The 23,172-nt window shown below is 34.9% G+C and overlaps 3 protein-coding genes across 4 annotated transcripts; 1 reads left to right on the top strand and 2 right to left on the bottom strand.

Moving 5' to 3' along the window:
* Positions 1-51: 51 nt before the first annotated feature.
* Positions 52-3,996, bottom strand: LOC129902690 (profilin-like). Its single transcript, XM_055978058.1, has 4 exons — positions 3,689-3,996; positions 1,330-1,467; positions 485-627; positions 52-233 (listed from the first exon to the last, which is right to left on the bottom strand). The coding sequence occupies exons 1-3, from the start codon at positions 3,809-3,811 to the stop codon at positions 493-495; spliced, it is 396 nt and encodes a 131-aa protein (XP_055834033.1). The 5' UTR covers positions 3,812-3,996; the 3' UTR covers positions 52-233; positions 485-492.
* A 1,333-nt stretch (positions 3,997-5,329) lies between these two features.
* LOC129902689 (vacuolar protein sorting-associated protein 32 homolog 2-like) lies at positions 5,330-13,044 on the bottom strand. The gene is made up of 8 exons (XM_055978057.1): positions 12,852-13,044; positions 11,875-12,074; positions 9,756-9,855; positions 7,797-7,882; positions 7,608-7,699; positions 6,906-7,020; positions 6,631-6,826; positions 5,330-5,799 (listed from the first exon to the last, which is right to left on the bottom strand). The coding sequence occupies exons 2-7, from the start codon at positions 11,944-11,946 to the stop codon at positions 6,635-6,637; spliced, it is 657 nt and encodes a 218-aa protein (XP_055834032.1). The 5' UTR covers positions 11,947-12,074; positions 12,852-13,044; the 3' UTR covers positions 5,330-5,799; positions 6,631-6,634.
* A 2,358-nt stretch (positions 13,045-15,402) lies between these two features.
* LOC129902966 (clathrin interactor EPSIN 1-like) lies at positions 15,403-23,094 on the top strand. Of its 2 annotated transcripts, XM_055978429.1 has the most exons (13): positions 15,403-15,529; positions 15,658-15,706; positions 15,844-15,895; positions 17,394-17,441; positions 17,940-18,019; positions 18,124-18,202; positions 18,397-18,480; positions 18,626-18,771; positions 18,874-19,092; positions 20,354-20,514; positions 21,880-22,052; positions 22,147-22,540; positions 22,623-23,094. In XM_055978429.1, the coding sequence occupies exons 2-13, from the start codon at positions 15,666-15,668 to the stop codon at positions 22,832-22,834; spliced, it is 1,689 nt and encodes a 562-aa protein (XP_055834404.1). In that variant the 5' UTR covers positions 15,403-15,529; positions 15,658-15,665; the 3' UTR covers positions 22,835-23,094. The 2 variants fall into 2 exon arrangements, with proteins under 2 accessions (XP_055834404.1, XP_055834405.1); XM_055978430.1 differs by lacking the exon at positions 17,394-17,441.
* Positions 23,095-23,172: the final 78 nt, after the last annotated feature.

Raw genomic sequence — 23,172 nt, forward strand, 5'->3', positions numbered from 1 at the left:
GATCTATTTTAAGCCAAAACTAAAAGATGTCCATCTTAACCAAAGGTCAAATATCCAAATATAAGCCATTCCATTATATATAACCAACCAATAGGTCAATGACAAAAGCTCACAAGGAAACACAAAGAAAAATGTTACTATGACAGCATAGTTGATAAACAGAAGAGATTGCAATTCTCCCCCTTACAGCACAACACTTCTTCATGGCCTCCATTATGTAGGATATTAATACACTGCAAAAGAATTTAGGTCAGTATAAGCTTGATAAAAAACACCAGAAAAATGAAGCAAGGTATAAATAGAGAATAGCCGTCGGATTCTCTATTTACTTTTCTGAGCTGGTATACATAGATTATACACGGTTATATACATATTATACCTCTGCCGGCTATTTTTAGTTTAAGCGATTGGGTAGACCGCTACTTAGGTTAATTATTCACAAAGGATACCAAGGGTGAAAAAGGAGGTTAAGAGATCAACTTACCAACATGGCTAGAGACCCTGTTCAATGAGATAGTCGCCCAGCCTTTCAACAATCACATTACACTGGCCAGGAGTCATCGGCTCGTCATATATTCCAACGATTAAAGCCTGGTTAGTCTTCTTAACAGTGATACCACCAGATCCCTGAAAATATGGAGGATCTAGTCAGGATGACAAATTATAGAAGGCCAAGCGTTTCCATGAGGGGACTTCACCACATAATCTGAGCTTTCAGTATCTCGTGTGAAGCATTGTGTAATCTACTTACATGGATTACACAGTACGGAAAATGCCAGCACAGTAGATCCACACCACTTCAATGGTGTTTATTCAGAAATAATTAAGAAAACAAAAGTGTGTTTTCTAACAATTCAAACTTTATACCACCATCACTCATTAACAAGAAGACTTTACATGTGTTTGAGCTATGAAAAAGGAGTCAGACCCACACATGAGCTGAGATATAATTAAGTAAATAAAAGTTTACTCTCTCTAGCCGCTTAAGCTTTTAGATTAGATGGCCACACAATTCAACGAACTTTATTCAAATTGGTCTTCACAGATCTAAGCTGAAAGGAATGGATCATCTTATGGAGAGAGGCAGACAACAAAGAAACAAGTTTTCGTACCAAAAACACTTGCATATAATAACTGATCATTAGCATAAACTGCCTCAAAAGTTAAGCTTGTTTGAGCATCTCAAAAGGTGCAAGTGAGAACTTATGAAACTTCCTGCCTGTTTTTTTTCTTTTTTTTTGAGAACTATGCCTTGTTTAGATTAAAAACACACACTACTCCACATGGAGACTACTTGCAATGCAATGGCAGGAAACCATGGTCGCGTACCTTCTTGCCACGTATAACAGCTCCTGCCTCCCCTTGAATCACCATATACTTTGTTCCCCCAAGATATAAACCAGTTGGAGCAAGTGTTCCAGGTTCAGCAAAGTCATTCATTATGGCTGCTATTTCTTCTGGTTTAAACTGCCATAAAAAGAACACCATTAATGCGAAGCTCACCAAGTTAGTTCCTCGTTAGTGCAACTCTACCTTGCTTCCAGCAAGCCCTCACCCACAGGAATGGCGTTGGGCAGTTTAGTAAATGAAGAAATTTATAAAGTTAATATGAACCATGAAAAAATAAAAACTTACCCAAAAGACCACCCTATATATCCAAACCATCAAATTCATCATTAAAATCACACATTTTTTAACATGCAGTTTAAACACAAGTACAAAATCAAAAGCTTGAGAAATAACAATATTCAGGACTTTTTCTTCAAGTGGATACAACAATTTAATTGCCAACTCATGCTGAATCAATAATTTTCCTATTTATTGACTGTTGCAAAGCTAGTTTTTCTATATATTGACTGTTGCAAAACACTGGTTTTGCATAAAGACAAGTCATACAGGGAGATACCAACTTCTATTACTGTCATTAGAGGAAGATATCAACTTCTACCAAGTCATTGCAGGGATAATGCGGACCTTCTACCAGCCTTCCTGTGCATGCTGACAGCAAACTGCATCAAGCGAGAAGCCTGTTGTGGTCCTGGGGACACTCTCAAGGGCTGACCTTGACTACTTGGATTAGTGTCTAAGGTCCCCATACAAGCTAGAGAATTCTATGAGCAGGTCATTGCCTCAATAAAAATGCCGGACGCTTGACATGTCTGACAGCTATGCCCTGCAAGCAATTTTTGACAATGTTAAAACCTCCGTAGTGCTTGAGCACCAGAGGCACCACTTCTAGAGTCTTGTGTTCAACTTGTGACCATGGCTTACATTCGGCCTTACAAGCAAGCGCCTGTAGGCCCAAAAATGCAGCCGTGACATGATGTTGCACTATGCGGGGCAATAGAATGTTGCGAGGACAATGTTTGGCAATGCTATGAGATTCTTGTAGGCATTATATGACTGATGCACACCAGCCAAAGAATTGAGCAGTTCCCTACTCCGGCAAGGCATTACTCATGTACGCCATGACAGGTACAAGGCTAATGTCAAGCTTGAGGATTGAACAATGTGCGCATAAGGCACAAGCAACGCTCAGTGCCAGGCAGCAATGAGCATGTCCTTAGCTTCCCCGGGTACACATGTAGACGAGGCCAGCATATGAGATGCACTATAAGAATATACTAATTAGTCAAGGTTGAACTTGACATGAAACGAGCGGCATAACTAAAGCTAATCCTCTGAGCTACTAGGGAAAGACTAAGATGAGGTGCCTTCACCATAGCCCATAGGCATAAGGCGTGCCAAGAATCCTAGAATAAAAGAAGGTTGTCTTCTAGTCTAATGGCACTGGAAGGTCTACACTGGCTATCTGCGTGTCGATGCTACTATTGAGGAATGAGCCCATGATAAAAATGTTCATCTTCAGATACAATAAAAAAAGACACAACTCCAAGAGCAAGCTAGGATAAGGTTAAAGATGACCACTTTCAAATACTTCTCTCTTTTTTTTTTCCCATTAGATAGATTTGTAAGACTGCTGAAAACACAACAAAATTCTTCTTCCAATATAATCCCAAACTTTTTTCTTTTCATGCGGCCAACTATATGGGAAAGCAACAAGATTGCATAGCATAATATCATAATCCAGACAAAATACCCACAAATTAATATTAGAACATAGGAACAATCACTACCTGCAATCCTAAACTAGTCGGGTCAACTGTATGAATCTCTCTACCCATTCCACATGATCAAGCATCCCAATACTAAACATTTTATCTTTTGAAGCAATTTAAGAATTCTATGAAATTGTCTTCTAAGTTCTCTAACAATCACACTCTTATATGTGGACACGGAAGTCTCTAAAATTAGAACTGTCACACATAAAAATTACAAACAGCACAAAGTTGATCAAGACAAGTTGAACCAACATAACAGTGAGCTAAAATGTAAGGTTACAACAGCGTCACCGGACTGCTTTGAGATCCGTTACTTGAGCCTAAGGGTTTATCAAAAACAACAGTCTCTCTATCAGGTCTGCAGGTCTGGGAAGACTCTACCCTCCCCAGAACCCAATTGTGTAATTACACTAGGTATGTTCCAGAACCCAGTAAGCAAGCAAAACAGATAGTGATTCAAGACCCATAAAATAAAAATTCTGGGATTTTGACCAAACTGAAGCAAGGAAAAAGAAGTAAACCCAAGTAAAATTAAACCAAAATAAGAAGTGGGTATGTAACAAAACCTGAGGAAAATTAGCAGATTGAGCCCAAACGGTACCATCATGGCCGATGACAGCAGCAGAAGTGAGATGATTACCTTCAATCTCATACATCAAATGATCATCAACATACGTTTGCCAAGACATCTTCTTCTTCTTCTTCCGCTGCTGCTGCTGCTGCTAGTTTTGGTTCAAGATCTGTGGAATGGAGATGGGAATTGATAAATTGATGAGTTTTTTCTAGAAGTTGCGTTGATTTTAAGCTGCTGCCTACTGTGATAACTCTGTTTTCTTTTAACGTGAAATGGGGAATGGTCCTTTCCTAAAAATTTTCCTGTCTTCAGTGTTTTTTTTAGGATAGCAAGTATTTCTATATTTTAAATAAAGTTTTTAGTTTGAATTTTAGATATGAAGTTATTTTTTGATATGAATGTCATTTTTGATAGAAAATGTTTAATCAATAGAGTGCATTGAGTAATAAGTATTTTTCCGTGTTTAATAAGAAATTTCAAGTTTGAAACTGCCTATCCTCGAATTTAATTTGATCCTCAAGTGGTCATTGAATATTGGGTAAGAAATCAGGAAAAAAAATTAATCGTAAAAAAAAAGAAAATAATAATAATAATTACACATTATCGCGAACAAAGAAACTTTTCTTACTACAAAAATGTATGTTCATATCAATTTAATTTAATAATACATTTATCTGGTGCAAATAGTGAATGAAGATAAGGTTTTCACCATCAGTTATGTTGAACTACATTGATTTTTGTATATGACATGTGTAGTATTTATGGATTGGTGAGAAGTTTGTCTTGTTTAATCAGATAAAATTAGACAGAGAAAAGAGTACTTGGTCAAAACGAAGACCATAATTATATAAATAATTGCCCTTCTTTTTTTTAAACAATAAGTGACTTTTAGCTTCTTCTTGTTTTCTTTAAAATTTTAAGGTGAATTGTATGATTTTCGAAAAGAATAATATTAATGACAACAATTTAAGTATCCTCGTTGATCTTTTTTTATAGATAGAATCTTCGCTGCTACTCCAATTAATCAAAGCGTTGTATCAACAACAACAACAAAAAATCACATCCATACTCGAATCCAACACAAAAACCTCTCATTAAAATAGAAACATCATATCTCTGAGCATAGAGCAATTTTGGATAAATTTATTGTGTAAAATATAATAAAGTGCAACTTATGTTTTTATTTTCCTAAAAAGAAACATAAGTGGAAATGTTTAAGTTGAATTTACTATAATTTTATAATTTCAGGAGAGACCCATTCAAAATGCACTAGATAATTTCTTTACATCTGCTTAAACTATAATAGGCAAGTTACTCAAACTTTGTATTAATGGAGGGTAATAGGTACCCAATGAAATGATCAACCACTGTGTTCGTTCCTCACCCTCCTTCCAATCAAATCTATTCTAAGGTGTCCGGAGGCAGGGGAAAGAAGGAGGGATTAACCTTTTCCACCGGCCGAGTTGCCGAAGGGGATCAGTACAAGACGGCGGACTTCCCTCTCCCGGCAAGAAGAACTTTTTCTATTGTGATTTTTTTGGCGAGTTCGGTCAGGAGAGGCGGTGATGAAGACAGAAGAAAGTCAAGAGATTCCGGAATCTCTCTTTCCTGTGCTATCAAGAATAAGGAAAGGTTTGAGCAAATTGATTCGAATATTACCGAAAAAGTTATTAGAAGTTGATCGCAATTTATACAATGACACATGTAATATCTTTTCATCGGCCTAAATCTTGCTAAGCGAGTTACTTGGTACCTGTGCTAGTGGAAGATAACAGGTGCAAAATATCGAGGTGTGAGTGAACTAATTCAGGCACCACCGAAAGAATTATAGGAAGGTACTTTCAGCTTCAAATTGGATCACAAAAAAAATGCACTTTAATGTTGCTAGAAGAGAGATTTTGTACAATTTCAAGAATGAAATTTCATGTAAAAGTAGCAAAACTCTTCCCATTTCAACTTTTGACATAAAATATTAAATCAACTCCTCTAATCTATACAGTTACTTGTAAACTAAGGCTGCATTGCAGCATCTCAAGAATTCAAACAACCATTCACCACAGAGTACATTCGATCTTTACAGCATTCTTTATTCGGTGATTGTCACTGCAAAACACCAAATGAAACAGTCAGGAACTTGCAAGACGGCCAGACAAGTACGTATCAGTTGAAACACGATATCAACTGCATCATGAATACCAAATCCATTGGGGAAAAAACCGAATCAAATAATTATTGAGTTTGGTGTCATTTACATTACTTTGTTGATGTACATGTCCATGTTAAGAACATGAAATCTCTATTCAGTGAGAAAGAAGTCGGAGGAATAAGGGATGAGCATTTAAGGGAAGACTTCACACTCAGTTCTTTCTAGTCTGCATTCCCTTAAGGTGGTCGTCAAGGTTCCTTTTCCCCCTTCCATTTAGTAGTGTTTCTAAGGCTTGAGGAAGAATCGAGGGAAGGAAGCAAACTAGCTAAATAACAAGCAAACGAGAAGGTATCTGATGGCTTTGCCGGTACTCATTCCATATCTAGGCACCACTTGATTAACTTCTGAGAGAAAATCAGGGGATGTGAAAGTGGTGGGGGAGGGGGTGGGGAACATGAATTAGACTTTTCCATTTAATCTTGTTTAACCTACAACTTGTAAACATGTTTGTAATGCACAACTTCATATTATGCTGGGTTTTACATGGAACATTCTTTCCTTCAAACAATTGGAAAACTAGAAAAGTATAGAATGTTTCTTTATAATTGACCAAACGAAAATAGCACTAGTAGTGTTTTTACAGAGAAGTATATCACGTTCATCACAAATGAAAAAAAGCATCTAAATATCTTTTTCTAAATCAGCATATATGTCAAACAGCCAGACGATGAGTTCCTAGTCTCAGATACTTAGCTGTAATCACAAGAAATAAAGAACAAGAAAATGACCTCGTCAAAGAGCCATTTCAGCCTGCAAAGCAGCAAGTTCATCTTCTTCCGTTCTGCTGTGTTGGGCAGCAGGACGCATTTGTTGCCTACCAGCAGGCAGATGAATAGGTGCAGATGGGGCAGTAGTAGCAGGCTGAAGGAGTTGTTCCTCCAACTCAGCTCCTTCCAGTTCTTCAAGTTCTGCCTCTAACTCATCCTGCAAAAAAGTGATACGAATTATTGTCCAGACACAGAGAGGAGGTATTATAAAAACAAAGAATTGTCCAAGTAAATACTTCATCAAAATCAGCAGCTGCACCAATTGGTGTAGATAATGCTTCCTGAATCATTTTCATGTTCTCAGTCTGCTCATTGATTTCATCCATTGTTTTGTCAACATCGTCAATATTCCTGAACAGAAAAACTAGATAATATCAGGCAAGAGAACTCCATTTAACAAAAGACACCCAACCATAACAAGAAGAATTTAATTTCTAGCATATGTTTGAGTTTGACCTTGATGCAATGAAAAAAACTGGATAATGACAAAGAACAACATTGTGTAGATGCGAGTGATATCACGAAATTGCAAGAACAACACTGTGTAGATGCGAGTGATATCACGAAACTGCAATCATGCTTTTGTGTAGAAAGCTTGATTGTACCTCTACTACTAATAACTGGAAGATAGACGTATTACAGAATTAAGCCACGCTATTAACAAGGCATCCCATCTGTTATGATTATGGTTCAAGCCTCTCTACTTACTCGATTGTGACAGAATGCATCTTTCAAATGTAATGCACAAAGAAGACTACAAGGAAATATGATACTTTGATATGATATCCAGTATTGGGCAAAGATGGATTGGAGACCTCTTATATATCATTTGAACATTTTGTGTTCTAGGACTAGGAAATCAGCATAAAAGCTGTGCAGCTATGCTAAACAATAGAAAGCCAAAGATACTGCAGCAACATAGTGCATATACAACTTACGTTGCCTTCTGCATGGCTTTCATTGCAGCTGCTCCAGTTCTCAGAGCATCAACGGTTTCTGTTGTGGCTTTTGCACCTTCTAGCAGTATCATCTGTAACCCAAATCCAACAAAATTCCTATGGTTATTGTGATGATATGACACAAAAAATGTGCAAAGATTATGAGATCTAGCAGCAAATCAAGAGCACCTGATCATGGATACGCAATTGGAAATTTCCAAGCTGTTCGACTTGCTGTTCATAGAGCCTTTTCCTTTTCAAACATTGAATTGCAGCTGAAAATAGAACAAACAATTCATCAAAAACATTGCCGAAAAGAAGGAAAAAATGGCAAAACCATAATGAGTCAAAATATATAAATGTTAATACAAGACATCAACTAATAATATCATTTAGTATGTTCTGAAATTACTACTCCCTCCGTCCCATATTACTTGTCCATATTACTAAAAATATTGGTCCCAAATTACTTGTCAATTTACAAAACCAATATAAAATTAATTAAATTTTTTCCATTTTGCCTTTAAAATTAATTCCTTTTGAAAGTATAAATATTGTAAAGCTCCAAAAAAGTTCCTCCATTATTAATCTTGGTATTGATGGATAAGACACACAGTACTAAAAAGATTTGAGGGTAAATTGGTAAAAATAGACTTCTTATTTATGATTTATTAAGGGGTGTGTAAAGGAGAAAGTGAACAAGTATTATGGAATGGAAGGAGTATAAGTATCGAGGAATATATGTGTGACTCACAAAGATACAAGCTTACTGTATCCAAATTAATTTCCTGTATCACTATCAGGAGAAGCCAAAACATCTTTTTTTTACGGTCTTTATGTGGGAAAAATCATATGGTAAAGCAAAAATACAACAGTTTTCCGGATGTTAACCAGATCAGCCAAGACTTAAAGACTATTGCAATTTGCAAAGCAAGAATCTCTGAGCTTCTATGGCATCTAGGACAAAGTGCCAAATAATAGACCAGCAATAAAGCCCAAAAACTGATAGTAATTTCACTTGTGTTTTCAGCTGAAACTCAATTTTCCATAGGATGTTCATTCGTGGTGAATTTGTTAAGAAGGAAATTTTTAACTTATATAGATTTCTTATATGAAATTTGTTATAATAATACTATTATAAGGTAAAGACTGAGAGGGTTAGTAGATAATAAAGTTTCCAGTTGGAAAAAACATTCAATGTTAAGCTAGTTTTAAAATATCTAATCAGCTTTTCCAGACATCTCAAGAAAATAGCAGAAACATATCTAAAAACTAGTCGTTGCATTTAACACACAAAAAAAGTCAGACACGTATTTCAAAGATTTAATAGTATACTAGCCTATGCATGTCAATAATCAAGCAAAGACAATCATCCTAATTTACAAGGAAACAAAGGCCTAAGTTGTTTCCATCTTACATTGCCCATTAACAACCGAAGAAAAATGCTCTCAAAAGCATTAATTATAAAATTTTCTTTTGAATTTTCACTCTTCCCCACAGATATTTGAAATAAGAACCTCGTAGAATAAACCTATGGACTTGTGAACACACCACCCAACCCCCACCTCGCCTACCCGCCAACACACACACACACAAAACCCAACTCTGCCAAAAAAGAAATCACACGAAAATCTCAATGAGAAAGGTAACTATGAGATGACAATTCACAACCGTGATTTATTTTTTAAAGAAAATTCACAACCGTGACTTTTGAGTTTACCAATATAGCAACATTTACTCCTTTTAATATTTTTCTTTTTTACCTTTTCTGCGGTAGATATATAATTGACTTACCAAATAAAACTATTCTATGATTTTTTTAGTATTGATAGATTGATGTTTCAACGTTAAACTTGCAGGTACACAATAGAGAACCTACATAATCTAACATAAAATATGAAGTTAAACAATATAACATGATTCCTGAGATGATACAAATATATCTCAATCCAACAGTTCACCCACACAAGTAAGAAAAGATTCTTCTACAAGAGAGTCCCATTCTTAAGTGCGTGATACTAAAGTAAATGAAGAAAAATAAGGACTCCTCATACAACTGCAGAAATATTAATGTAAACATATACTGACCAAGGGAACTACATATGAAAAATTAGCCCCTTCAGACAAATGATTTTCAGGACATCATACCCCTTTTATTTTTTGCTCTAGTAAATTCCTTCGCTCTTTCAACCTCAGCAGTAGCCTTCTTCAATAAAACTTTCTCCTTTTTCTCAAGCATCTCAAGCGTCTGTACAGCATAACCAAAAGTCAAACTGAAGTTCTTTGAACTTACTTGATAATTTTTAGCACAATTAATTACTTGAACAGACACTAAACACGAATAAGTGAAGATCTTCGGAAAAGACTTATGCACACGTATGACATAATGCATCTGAAAAAGTATCCATAAGACATCTATGTCTTATTGAGACTCAATAAAATGGGCTTCACCTCATATGCAAAATGATTAACATGAAAAATATCACCAAACAATATTTATTGCAAATGGACCACACAAATGATAAATTTAATTTGCATTAAGACAATGTCCCAAAGCTTCCGACTAAAAATCTATTTTGTATCCTTAATTATGATGAGATTCATGTTCAGTTTTACAGGGGATAGAACACCAGAAAATTCATGTACTACAGCTTTGGGAAGTGAAACGATGATGGGACTGCATTAGCCTGTCTACAAACTGAATATGATTTAAAATGTGAAAATTATAAAAGATCTAGCACTTATTTATCAGAGCACTCTCAATAAAAGAATGGACAAGCTTTTCCCCAGTTAGATTAAAAGAAATAGATGAATCTTTAACTTTCTTCCCAGATGTTCAGGAAAGAGAAGCCCCTTGGTACAAATTATACATGCTATTAGTTATTCATGTGGCAAATTAGTATTGGCAGTTTCTGCCATTTTAATTCCCTAGAGTCCATATGATGCCTTGGAAACAGCCTCTGGCAGAAATGCAAGGTAAGGCTGCGTACAATAGACCCTTGTGGTCGGGCCCTTCCCCGGACCCTGCGCATAGTGGGAGCTTTAGTGCACCGGGCTGCCCTTTTTTTTTAGTCCATATGATGCTTCCCAACCATGATTTTTTTCTCTCTCTCTTTTTCACCATCAGAAAGTTTGGAATAAGTGAAGATCTTCGGAAAAGACTTATGCACACGTATGACATAATGCATCTGAAAAAGTATCCATAAGACATCTATGTCTTATTGAGACTCAATAAAATGGGCTTCACCTCATATGCAAAATGATTAACATGAAAAATATCACCAAACAATATTTATTGCAAATGGACCACACAAATGATAAATTTAATTTGCATTAAGACAATGTCCCAAAGCTTCCGACTAAAAATCTATTGTGTATCCTTAATTATGATGAGATTCATGTTCAGTTTTACAGGGGATAGAACACCAGAAAATTCATGTACTACAGCTTTGGGAAGTGAAACGATGATGGGACTGCATTAGCCTGTCTACAAACTGAATATGATTTAAAATGTGAAAATTATAAAAGATCTAGCACTTATTTATCAGAGCACTCTCAATAAAAGAATGGACAAGCTTTTCCCCAGTTAGATTAAAAGAAATAGATGAATCTTTAACTTTCTTCCCAGATGTTCAGGAAAGAGAAGCCCCTTGGTACAAATTATACATGCTATTAGTTATTCATGTGGCAAATTAGTATTGGCAGTTTCTGCCATATTTGCCTTGAAACCGGAGATACAAAAAACACTGTGCATAAACTCTTTAAGGAAAGACCGTAATTTTAATTCCCTAGAGTCCATATGATGCCTTGGAAACAGCCTCTGGCAGAAATGCAAGGTAAGGCTGCGTACAATAGACCCTTGTGGTCGGGCCCTTCCCCGGACCCTGCGCATAGTGGGAGCTTTAGTGCACCGGGCTGCCCTTTTTTTTTAGTCCATATGATGCTTCCCAACCATGATTTTTTTCTCTCTCTCTTTTTCACCATCAGAAAGTTTGGATCTTTACATCCCAACCATGAATCAGTTGACCCAAAAAGATATTTCATCAACCAGGCTTTGATCACAAACTCGGATGCTTATATTAATCCTCTATGATGCCTCCCTACTATGAATTTAGTTGTCTCGAAAAAGAAAAAGAAGTTGACTACCAAACTGACCTTAATTCCAAGCTAGTCGTGATTGGCTATATGAATCCTCTTTATAGATTCCATTACATTCATTCCATTCTATAGAAGAAATTTCAAAGAAAGCAGTTAAACAGGATCATACCTCATTTAACTTGTCTAATGTTGCTAGAGCATTTGTTTCTTGTTTGGGTTGTCCAAGTAATCGCTTAAACATTTTTGATTTTGCACAGGAATTGGTTGCAGCAAAGATCTTCAAAGTTCAATCCACCAAACAATCAATCAACTACCCCTCAATCCCAAATCAATTGGGTCCCAAAAAAAAACTTCAAAATTATACAACTCCTGCAACAAAAATCGAAAGTTTCACGCCCATTAACTAAAATAATCAATCTGCAATATGGGTCAGCAAAATCTTCAAAGTTCCATCAATCAATTACCCCTCAATCCCGAATCAATTGGCTCCAACAAAAACTTCAAAATTAGACAATTCATGCAACAAAAAGTCAAAAAATTCACTCCCATTAGCTAAAATAATCAATCTACAAAAATGGGTAAGCAAATTCTTCAAAGTTCCATCAATCAACTACACCTCAACCCCGAATCAATTGGGTCCAACAAGAACTTCAAAATAATCAAAACTATACAACTCCTACAACAAAAAAATCGATAATTTCACACCCATTAGCTAAAATAATCAACCTACAAACATGAGTCAGCAAAATCTTCAAAATTAAATCAATCAACTACCCCTCAATCCCGAATCAATTGGGTCCCCAAAAAAACTTCAAAATAATACAATTCCTGCAACAAAAAATCGAAAAATTCACACTCGTTAACTAAAATAATCAATCTACAAATCCGGGTAAGCAAAATCTTCAACAAATTCAATCAATCAACTACCCCCGCAATCCCAAATCAATTGGGTCCAACAAAAACTTCAAAATAATCAAAATCACACAATCCATAGAACAAAAAATCGATTTTTTTCACATCCACTAACTAAAACAATCAATCTAAAAAATGGGTATACGAATCTTGAATTCATATGAAATTTTTTTTCATAATCCAACATCTTTATCTTCTTTTCCGCTGCATTGTAAGTAGCATACATTGACTAACCTGGGAAAATTTTGAAGTATAGAAGAGTGAATTGATCGATCGATCGATGATTTTCACTTTGAAATTTGTATTGATGATTAGAGAAATTTGATTATTTTTTTTAATGGAGATTAAAAAGGTGGGATTTTGGAGATTTCTTGTGTGGAGAAGGCGAAAGGAGTGTAACCTATCATAAGGCTGTTGATTAAGAGCAAGTTGGGCTTTAGGTTGGAACCACTTAAAACTAACTTTTTAGTTTGTTGATTTGTTTGTTTGATGTAACTTTAAATCATAATGTTTTTAATTAAAAAATGAAAAATTAAGATTTCTAACTTTTTTTTAAGTGCATTTTCTTTGACTATTGAAATTATTTTTATATCCCTTATATTTTAACTAAATTTCTAAACTACCTTTTTTATTTTTTTAACCCTAAAATTCACATCATTTTTCTCATTTAAGCACTTTTATTCAAACACTCAACTGCTTATTTATAAAAATAACTTTCAGCACTTCAAAGTTCTAAAAACACTTCGTACATAAAAGTTATTTTTTTTAAGCTCATCCAAACGGGCTCTAAATTTCTATCACAGACAAATAGGATTTATTCTTAATTTCTATTATAAATTGGAGTAGGATTTGATATTTATGGTATTTTTATTTAATTTAATTTATATTTAAATATAATTTATGGTTAAATTTACACAAGAATAAGTTTAATAGTTTTAAGTTATTTTATTTTCTCGTTTGATGGTGTCGGATCGTACGCTTGATTAAATCCAAATTCATATCGTATAAGCGAGTTTTAAATCAAAATCTCTTATTAAAAGAGGGCGGAGGAATAATCCCATCCGTTATAGCACATTCATAGATGATTTATAGTTTCACGTTAATATATATTCATTGCTACATTATAAATAGAAGTTTTTTAGAGTCTTATGTTTTAGTTTATTCTTTGCAGCAAGAGGTATTTAGGAGTGTTTTGATCCAAATCTAAAAACCAAATCAAATCGATCAAATAAATCGAGTTTTTATTTGGTTTGGTTTTACATTTTAAAAAATCAATAATAGTTGATTTAGTTTTGATTTTGTTCCAAAAAAAAAAACTAAATCAAACCAACAAATTATATACATATTTTTTTATAATCATATATATAATATATTATTTTTTATTAACATTTTTTATGCAAAAATGCAGCATACTAATTTAAAATAGTAAGGTATGATAAACATAATTAAAATTTTGGTATAAGAATTATAAGATCCAAAATGAAACGAAGATAATTTATTTATTTTTTGAATGAATTATTATTTTTTCCTCTTTTGAATGTATCTTTTCTTTTATTTATGTATATGGTTAATAACTAAATAACGGAATCAAACCAAACTGAAACCGATAACAACCAAATCAATAAATGTATATTTTATTTAATTTGATTTGATTTTAATAATTTTAAAACTGATTAAATTAATTTGATTTTGATTTTGATCAATAATCGATTTAAATCAACTCGTGAACATTCGAAGGGTATCAAAGGATTATATAGATTATCGCAAAATTTATACTTCTTAATTTATATTTTTCTTCACTATTTAAAGACCATTTTTAATGGAGAAATCACCACTCTTATCTTGATTATTTAATTATTTTATTGTTAGTGCTACTTTCATCTACATCTTGTCAGCAATTTTTTTCTCCACTGATATATTTTCTATTTATTGCTGATTTTAATTTGTGTTATTTGAGCCGAAAATCTATTAAAAATAAATGCTTTTACAAAATAAAAACATATAACATCTTTCTCAAACATCACATCTTTCTTAAACACCACATATGAAATATATTAGAAACATTATTATTATTGCTATCATCGGTCAACTGTACCCCTTCTCAAATATTACTTGTAAAATACACTAAATATTAGGATTGTTCAAAAATAAATTAAAATTGATAATTTGAACCGTAAAAAAGTTATTAATTTATTAATAATGGTTTATTGATTTAATAATTTTGAAAAAGGTTTAATTTTTTTTAATTATTGTTATCGTTTTTTAACAATTTTAGTTTTTTTTCTTAACAGATTAACCATAACCCGATGATAAATTAAATAATTATATTTATACCATTAAATATATAATTTCATACTTTTATTTCTGACTGTTTCAAATACTCAATTATTTTAAAATGTGACAGTGTTAACTTTTGAACAATATGCAATATGTCAAACTAATGTGCATGTTTCATTTGGTTTGCCACCTTATTTCTAAATAATTTTGAATTATTTTTTTTATAACCGATAACCGAATATATAACGATCAATAATCGATAAATCAATAACTGATAAACTAGTATCTTAATAATTCTATAATGGTTTAACATGTTTACAAATCGATAATTAATAAGTCAAATTGATAAATTTTAAAATTAAACCAAACCAACTTTTAAACACAGATCAACTAGATATGTTATTATTATTATTATTATTGACGTTACCCAACCCCTTGCCATTAGCATGCGTTAACTCACACATCACCCAACGAGCTCTTGGTATGAATAAATATTAAAAGAATTTACCCACAAAAGGAATATAAAAGAACAAAAAAAAAGAAAAAAAAAGGACGCGATAATCATAAGGAACTTCTTCTTCTTCATCATCTCCGTTTTAGCCCTATAAGATTTCTAGAGATCTCATCGGTAGCAGGTATTTCTTTCATTATAATTACCAAAAATAATTCAAAAAAATCAATTTTTTTTAAAAAAATTCAGATGCGATTACATATATTTACGAATTCAAGCTCAAATTTTTAATTGAATTTTGATAATTTGCAGATCGAACAATGGATTTCATGAAGGTCTTCGATCAAACGGTTCGCGAAATGTAAGCCCTTTTTTGCTTTTACCCTCTTAATTTATCGTGTTTTTAATTTCATTTTGGTGAATAATTTTGCAGATTTTTCCTTTTCTATCAGTTTTTTTTTTCGTTTTTTTTTGTAAATCTTGTATTTTGTTTTGCAGAAAGAGGGAGGTAAATTTGAAAGTGTTGAAGGTTCCTGAGATCGAGCAGAAGGTAAAAAGCTTAGAATTTTATTGTTAGCTTTCAGGTTTTTTTTATAGCTTGTATTGTTGTAGTCTAGTATTGTAGATTACTATGTTGTTTGGACTCTTCAAAAATGTCCACCGGTGCGTATTGGATACTTCGAAAGTAGGGCATTTTGGAGAATCCAATACGGGTGCGGTAACAATTTTGGAGAGTGCGAGCAACATAGTTGTAGATTACACATCAGGTGCATAATCAAGATATTCAGAAATCATTCCAAGATTTTACCAGGTGTAATTCCACAAGTGGGAGTCGGGTAAGTATCCATGCACCGGTACTACTAAAAAAGGTGGCATGTCTCGTTAGAGACGAAAGAAAAAGGGAAGCCAGGTGCATGACGTACATTTGTTCACATAAGCATCATTAGCTGATTCTATGGCTCGAACTCATGATATATAGGTCAAAAGGGGACAACCTTACGTTGTTCTAAGGCTCCCCTTCTGGTTTCAAAAGAAAAAAGACCGGAAAAGGGGAAAAGGAAGGAAAAATTCAAATTTTTTTTTCCCTCTAATCGGCTCAAGTTAAGAAGATTGTTTGTCTGAACTGCTTTTGACTCAAGTTTTGGGGTGCTTTCAGTTTCCTGCTTGATCAACAGCTTTATACTTAATATGTTGTGGTATTTATCAACAACCTCTTTCTCACATGCACTGTGAAGTATAGTATCTTTCACTCACGTTAGCATGGATCATCAACATCTTCAAGCATGTTTGTCTGTCATCTTGATCAGGAAACTGCATGAGTTAGGAATTGATGGTCATTTCTGTGGATATGACACAACTTGCATCAATTGAGTGGACAACTTTGTTGGGTTTAATGGGAATCGACCCCATGATCCAAGGACATTTTAGTTTCTGTGCTCTGTACTTATTTTTTTTGATAATCATGGTGTCCGGGCCAACTTGTGCGCTTCTCGACTAATTCCACCGTATAGCTGCCATCTCCCACCAGCAATAATTATTAGATGGATGGGAACTTGTTGAGAAGAAATCACCTAGTGTTTTTTGTGTTTGCTGAGAATTGAACCTGAGACCTCATGGTGCTCAACCCTCTGTATTTTAATGTTGATCTAGACGAGCTGGGATTCCATTCTGTAGTTGAGGACCTACTGAATACCTTGCCTGACCTAGCTCATCATAGGGCTTTTGATTTTTAAGAATGATTTTCCGCTGCCGAACATTGATTTGCTTGTGGATTTTTAGACTAAACCCAAGACCACGCTCTTCCCTTTTGAGTTTGCTCTTAGGTGCCTAGCCCGAAGACCTTCTCTTTTCTTTGTAATTGGACTTGCTTTTAGTTTTTGTTACACCTGGCTTTTGCTGCACATGTAATCTTTTGGACTTCTTGATGATTTTTGTCATCATAATCACCTTATTTGTCCAAACTTTAAAAGAAAAAAGGAAAAACAATAGCTACATGATTCCTTTGTTCGAGTTATAATTTAGCGTGATTTATATGACATGCCCCTCAGGGTTTAAGAATTGAATTATGGGAGTGCAAAAAAGATTTCTCTAGCCAGGTAATTCTTTTGCTTTTTGTGTTGCCTTCTAGAGTCACTATACTGCTGAGAACCTAGCCTTGCATTTTAAAGCTTTAAGGATATCCTCGCTTTCATTTCTCTGTAACCTGATAGAGGGAGGAAAAATAATAGCAAAGAAAGCATAAAAGAACAACGGAATAAGCAACAATGTGTTGGGTCACTGAAGATAAAGTTTAGCAAACAAAATTTGTTTCTCTTTAAAATGACTCCTACTTCATTTTCTATATGAATTCCTCTTCCTATGCCAGTTCTACTTCTGGATTTCCTTTTTCTTCTTCTTCTTCTTCTTCTTCTTTCTTCTATGGGTTGTTAGGTAATAAATCTTGAAGTTAAAGTTACCATAGTACAATCCTAAGGCAATTGAGGCATATTGCTTTCTATTTTTTCACATTTAAAAATAATGGATTTTCATCCTATGCTCTTTGTCTCCTTTCCCCTTCATGATCTGATTAAAATGTAAATTAATTACATGAATAGGTATTGGATGCTACGGATGACGAACCTTGGGGCCCCCATGGTACTGCATTGGCTGATATAGCTCAGGCCACAAAAAAATTGTACGAACTCATCGATAAAATTGCTAATTCTTATGGATTTTGGTATTTGTTCTCATCATAAAGGTAAAGTTTGTTGACCTGTCGATTACTGGTGCATTCTGCAGCTCTGAGTGTCAGATGGTTATGAATGCCTTGTGGACAAGATTGCCTGAAACAGGAAAGAACTGGCGTTATGTCTATAAGGTGTGTGCTATACCTTTTTATGGTATCAATTTTTTGTAGTGTATGCAAAATTAAGAAGCAGTAGAAAATAGTTGAAAAAATTAAAATGTCAAGCTTCTGGTGGTCAATTTAGTTTACATTTAGTTTCCTTTCTATACATTATCTTTCTTGAATCTATCTAAGGTCTAATAGTTGTGAAATAATTTTGTTACCAGGCGCTGGCTGTTATAGAGTATTTGGTGGCACATGGATCTGAACGCGCAGTTGATGAGATCGTAGAACATACCTATCAGATCTCAGTACGTATTTTTGTGTCATTATGTTAAATTTCTTTGCCAGTGCCAGAAGTGACAGTTGTTTCATAGTCATATACTAAAAACGGTTTGTTCTTTAGCCTCCTCGTCGTGTATTTACATGTTTTCCTGTTTCCTTTTGCTACTCAAGTCTCTCACAAGTTTCGAGTATGTTGAACCCAATGGGAAAGATATGGGAATCAATGTGAGGAAAAAAGCAGAAAACATTGTGGCACTACTGAATAACAAGGAAAAGATACAAGAGGTTAGAGATAAAGCTTCTGCAAATCGCGACAAGTAAGGAAATGCTTTAGTGTTTGACTTTACTTTAGATTACTTAAGATTACCTCGTAACTAGTTGCATGGTTGCATGATCATGATGGAACTGCCTCCTTTTAGGTACTTTGGACTGTCATCTTCCGGGGTAACATTTAAGTCAAGCTCTGCCTCTTTTAGTAGCAGCGGCAACTTTCAGAGTGGTGATCGCTACGGAGGTTTTGAACATAAAAATGATGGCGATTCGTTTAAGGATAGTTATAAGGTAAAGGATCGGTATGGTGAAGATAAGGTTGACCGAAGTACTTTTAAATCAAAAAAGGGGTCATCTCATCATGGCAGGTCTGTATGATTTTTTCTTATGCACTATGCTTCACTTTATCCTTTCTATTTTATTGTACTCTTTGATTCTTATCCATGTACTGTTGGTTGAGAAACTCGTGTGATTCATATTTGGGGTTTGTGGTATGGTTTTTTAACTATTGCTTTCCTTATAGTTGCTAACGGCTTGTAATGTACTCATGCATAACCATCCAATTGCCAGTTGTTTTGAATCTTATGCAGAAGACGAAGAGATATTTATGCCTAGAAAAAGGGTCAATAAGTTTTTTTTCTTTCATATATCTGATCAGTAAATAAAAGGGCCAACATGCTTGAGACTGGGGATCTTTTGTTACCGTTTTTCCTTCTTTCTCATTTCATCCCCACCGCAGAACTTTCCACTCCAAATTGTTTTTCGCTATTCTAGATTACTGGAAGAAGCAAGTTTAAATTTAGGTTCTTCAATTGCTTCAACTGGGCCCATGTTAGATGAGTACGACATGGTTATGAGCACTATCTATGGACCATACAAATGCGCTAAAACCTTCTTAGAAACTTAACATATCCCTCAGTTACTCATACCTGAGTCCACATAGCATGGTTTATAAATTACTTTTTGTTGTTTTGGTTATCTTTTGCTCTATAATCAGGAAGGTGATTATAATTGACAAGAACTGCTAAAGTCTTCCATAAATAGCCAACTACATTTGGATTGTTCATGTTCCAAGTCCTGTAGCTTTCTTGACCACCTTTAGGATTGCTATATGCAGGTTAATGGGTTTGTAGGCTGCTGTGTCTGAAGAGAGTGATGTAGAGTGTAGACTAGAGAAAATAGAGTGTGCTGTTGTCTAGTTTCTATTGACTAAGAAGTATAAGAAAGCATAGAGAGAGAGAGAGAGAGTGATGTGAGAAGAGACAAAAGAGAGGAGAAAAGGTAAGTGGAATAAAGAGTTGTATTAGTTATTTTGAAAGATAGAAACTTGTCTCTTTTTCTACATTAATTCTCTTCTCAATTGGGTCTTCAATTTTCTGAATAGGTGTCTGCATAGTCTGCTCCATGCATTTTTTCGGGCCTCAATTGTTGTTTAGTTCTCCCTCCCACATGTTTAGACAGCTTATATGTACCTGTTCGAACTTTATTTTTCTTTTCTATATATCGCTGTTAGATTTAGCATTCAAATCGACTAAAGTTTAAATGGCTGTCATCACACGCGACGGTTCCTATTGTTGCATTTTAACCTCAATATATCTCCCTTTTCTTGAATTTGAGAATATTTTGCAGCAAGGTGCAAGCCACTGTTTCAGCTAGTGGATCAAAGACAGCAAAGAGAGTAGGTATACCTGATAAAGCTAGTTCTAGTCCTTCACAGAGCGTAGCTGCATCTTCAAGTAAATATGAGGAAGATTTTGATGATTTTGATCCTCGAGGGTCTTCAAGTACTAGTAAGTATCTTTATATCAATCTTAAACATTTGCAATGCTAGTCTACTTTATGTTTTCCAGAAGGCCCTCAATTCCAAGTCCGCATAGCGTTTTGCATTAAAAGGTGTCACTTAAGTTTTGCACACAAAGGCGAAGTGTCAGTTTTTCAGACTGGGTGGTTTGTGCTGAAAGATAGAGGTCTCATGAGCGGAAGTGAAAGAATTTTCTTTGGCCTCACAAAAGCTTAGGTTCTTTACGAGGATTGTAAAAAGATATTGGTTTTGTGATGCCTTAAAAAAAAAGGAAAAAAAAGATGTTGGCTGGACCGCAAGATGCTAAAGCTGTTAATTGGTTATGAAAGCGAAATACAAGGTTTGATTGTCCTGCTTTCCTTTTTGTTTCATAGAGAAGACGTTCATCTTTAAATAAATTTTTTATCTGGTTGAGGAGGTGAGTCAAATACTTTGGATGTTCCAAACACGCGGGGGTGGGGTGCTGTTGACAGGAATTTCTGAATTGCACAGTTGAGAAAATATGTGTCTTTTTTTGAAATTAGCCATATTTTCTCAACTTTGCAATTCAGAAAGTAAGACATGGAGGTTTTAAAACTTTGGGTGTTGCTGGAACTTATTTTCTTTTTTCCAAGGAAATGACTTGTGACATAAAGGAAAATAAGTCAGTTCTCCAACTTCGTGGGAGCAAACAAAAAAAAGGACATCTGAAAACAAATCAAAGAATTGAAAAATAAATAGAGTGAAATCCTTATTGTGGTCAGTTCTCATGATTTCATGTCTCTTCTTTTATGCTTTATGAAGTAGCTTTAAGATAATATTTTAATGCTCAAGTCACAGCATCAAATTTCCTTGTCCAAGTCTTTAATTTTTAGTTTGAGACGGAAACATAGTTTTTTTTATATTTTTTATGTTTATACCCTCTTCTGCCCCCACCCTCATCTTTTTGTATTTGTTCATGTAGTCAGCCTGTTGCTTGTGTGATTAGGGGTTCCGCAATTATGTCTTTCTTTAGTCGACCAGTCTCTGATTGATTGTTTTTGTTCTTTTGACTGCCAGTATAAGCTTAAGGACTTGACTTACTGAAAAATGGAAAGAAAGCCTAAGGATCTTGAAAATTTGTTTTCAACAACCTTCCATGAATTCGGATGGGGCAATTCCTAAGCTTAAGGACTTCATTCCCTTTTTTCTTTTTGGGGGTGGGGGTGGGGGTGCGGGTGCGGGTGGGGCTTCTGTTATGCAAAATATTTTTAAAAAGATTCTTGCTGATAATTAATTCATCTGGAACCTATTCCATGCAATTCATTCTATAGCTAGTTCAGGATTGTGGTGCAGTTGTTTCTTTGCAATTAACTATTCTTTCACTGTCAAGCAGAGCCTTCTACAGGAAACTCTGGCCAAGTAGATCTATTTGGGCAAAATTTGATTGGTGACCTCTTGGATGCACCAACACCTGTTCCAGCTGATAATTCATCTGTCACTAGTCATCCATCGGAGGTTGATATATTTGCTGACACCAATTTTGTATCGGTGAAACCAGATTCTAAGGTGGGGGTAACCACTCGGTCTCCCGTTCATGCTTCTTTGCAATTTTACTTTTTAGTTAGTAAGTTATAAATTGACCATCTGTTCTTTTCTGCAGATGAGTGTAGATCTGTTTGCTTCCCAGCCTTCCTCTTCACCTTTAGCTTCTTCAACAATAGATTTTTTTGCTGCACCAGATCCTGTTGTTCAACCCGACGTCAGCTCTTCTAAACCAGTCCAGATAAATACTACTACGGTCGATCCATTTGCTGCAGTTCCACTAAATAACTTTGATAGTTCTGATCCTTTTGCTGCATTTGTTTCTCCTGCTGATCCTATATCAGTACCCAATGAAAGTGCCACCAGTGGTGGGAATCAGCAGACTCCTACCAAATCAGACAAATCTCCTCTCGAAGCAAAGCCCACACCGAAGAAGGATAATTTTCAAGTCAGCTCCGGAATATGGGCTGATTCATTGAGCCGTGGACTCATTGATCTGAATATTGCTGCACGTAAGTTTCTCTACGACTATACATAGTATGCTTAGGTTTAGAGTAGAACTCCGGCAATAGTTACTTATTGTTTCCCCTGCAGCCACAAAGGTCAACCTTGCAGATGTAGGCATCATGGGTGGATTGACCGATGGGTCAGATGTGAAAGAAAAAGGGCCAACCACTTTTTACATGGGTAGAGCCATGGGTCAAGGAACCAAACTTGGCCAATCCGGGTTCACGTCCACATCAACGGCTGCAGATGACTTTTTTTCAAGTCACCAAAACTATCAATTTGGCAGCTTCCAAAAGTGATTTTTCATCAACACAACTGATATTCGTTCTCCCCAGCTTCCACTCAGTATTCATTTGTGAATTTCACAGCTAAATTGAAGTAGAGAAGAGCAGTGTATCGGTGCAAGTTAGGAAAGTGATCAATGTTGTATCAATACCAGGCCACTAATTCATATACCATACACCTACAATGCAGAAATATTCCTGTACTTTGATCTTATGAATCATGTCATAGGCATTTCCCAATTATATAAAATAGATGTCACTCAATTCTTCAGTTATCCAGTAGTAAGTACTATTTTGGCATATGATTGTCTACACTAGCTGATACTATTCTGACTCCTGGTGATCTAATCGGA

The sequence above is a fragment of the Solanum dulcamara genome, chromosome 9 (genome assembly GCF_947179165.1).
Source record: "Solanum dulcamara chromosome 9, daSolDulc1.2, whole genome shotgun sequence".
In the NCBI taxonomy this organism is placed as follows: Eukaryota; Viridiplantae; Streptophyta; class Magnoliopsida; order Solanales; family Solanaceae; genus Solanum; species Solanum dulcamara.

Coding starts and splice junctions, on each gene's coding strand:
- LOC129902689 (XM_055978057.1), bottom strand. CDS start 11,946: ATGTTTAAGCGATTACTTGGACAACCCAAACAAGAAACAAATGCTCTA. Junction 7,883..9,755: donor TAGAGCAAAAAATAAAAGGG/GTATGATGTCCT, acceptor TTCTATTTTCAG/CTGCAATTCAATGTTTGAAA. Junction 7,700..7,796: donor AATTGCGTATCCATGATCAG/GTGCTCTTGATT, acceptor TTTGGGTTACAG/ATGATACTGCTAGAAGGTGC.
- LOC129902690 (XM_055978058.1), bottom strand. CDS start 3,811: ATGTCTTGGCAAACGTATGTTGATGATCATTTGATGTATGAGATTGAA. Junction 1,468..3,688: donor AATCTGCTAATTTTCCTCAG/GTTTTGTTACAT, acceptor TTTTTATGGCAG/TTTAAACCAGAAGAAATAGC. Junction 628..1,329: donor CTGTTATACGTGGCAAGAAG/GTACGCGACCAT, acceptor CCATATTTTCAG/GGATCTGGTGGTATCACTGT.
- LOC129902966 (XM_055978429.1), top strand. CDS start 15,666: ATGGATTTCATGAAGGTCTTCGATCAAACGGTTCGCGAAAT. Junction 19,093..20,353: donor GGGTCATCTCATCATGGCAG/GTCTGTATGATT, acceptor AATATTTTGCAG/CAAGGTGCAAGCCACTGTTT. Junction 22,541..22,622: donor TGATCTGAATATTGCTGCAC/GTAAGTTTCTCT, acceptor TTTCCCCTGCAG/CCACAAAGGTCAACCTTGCA.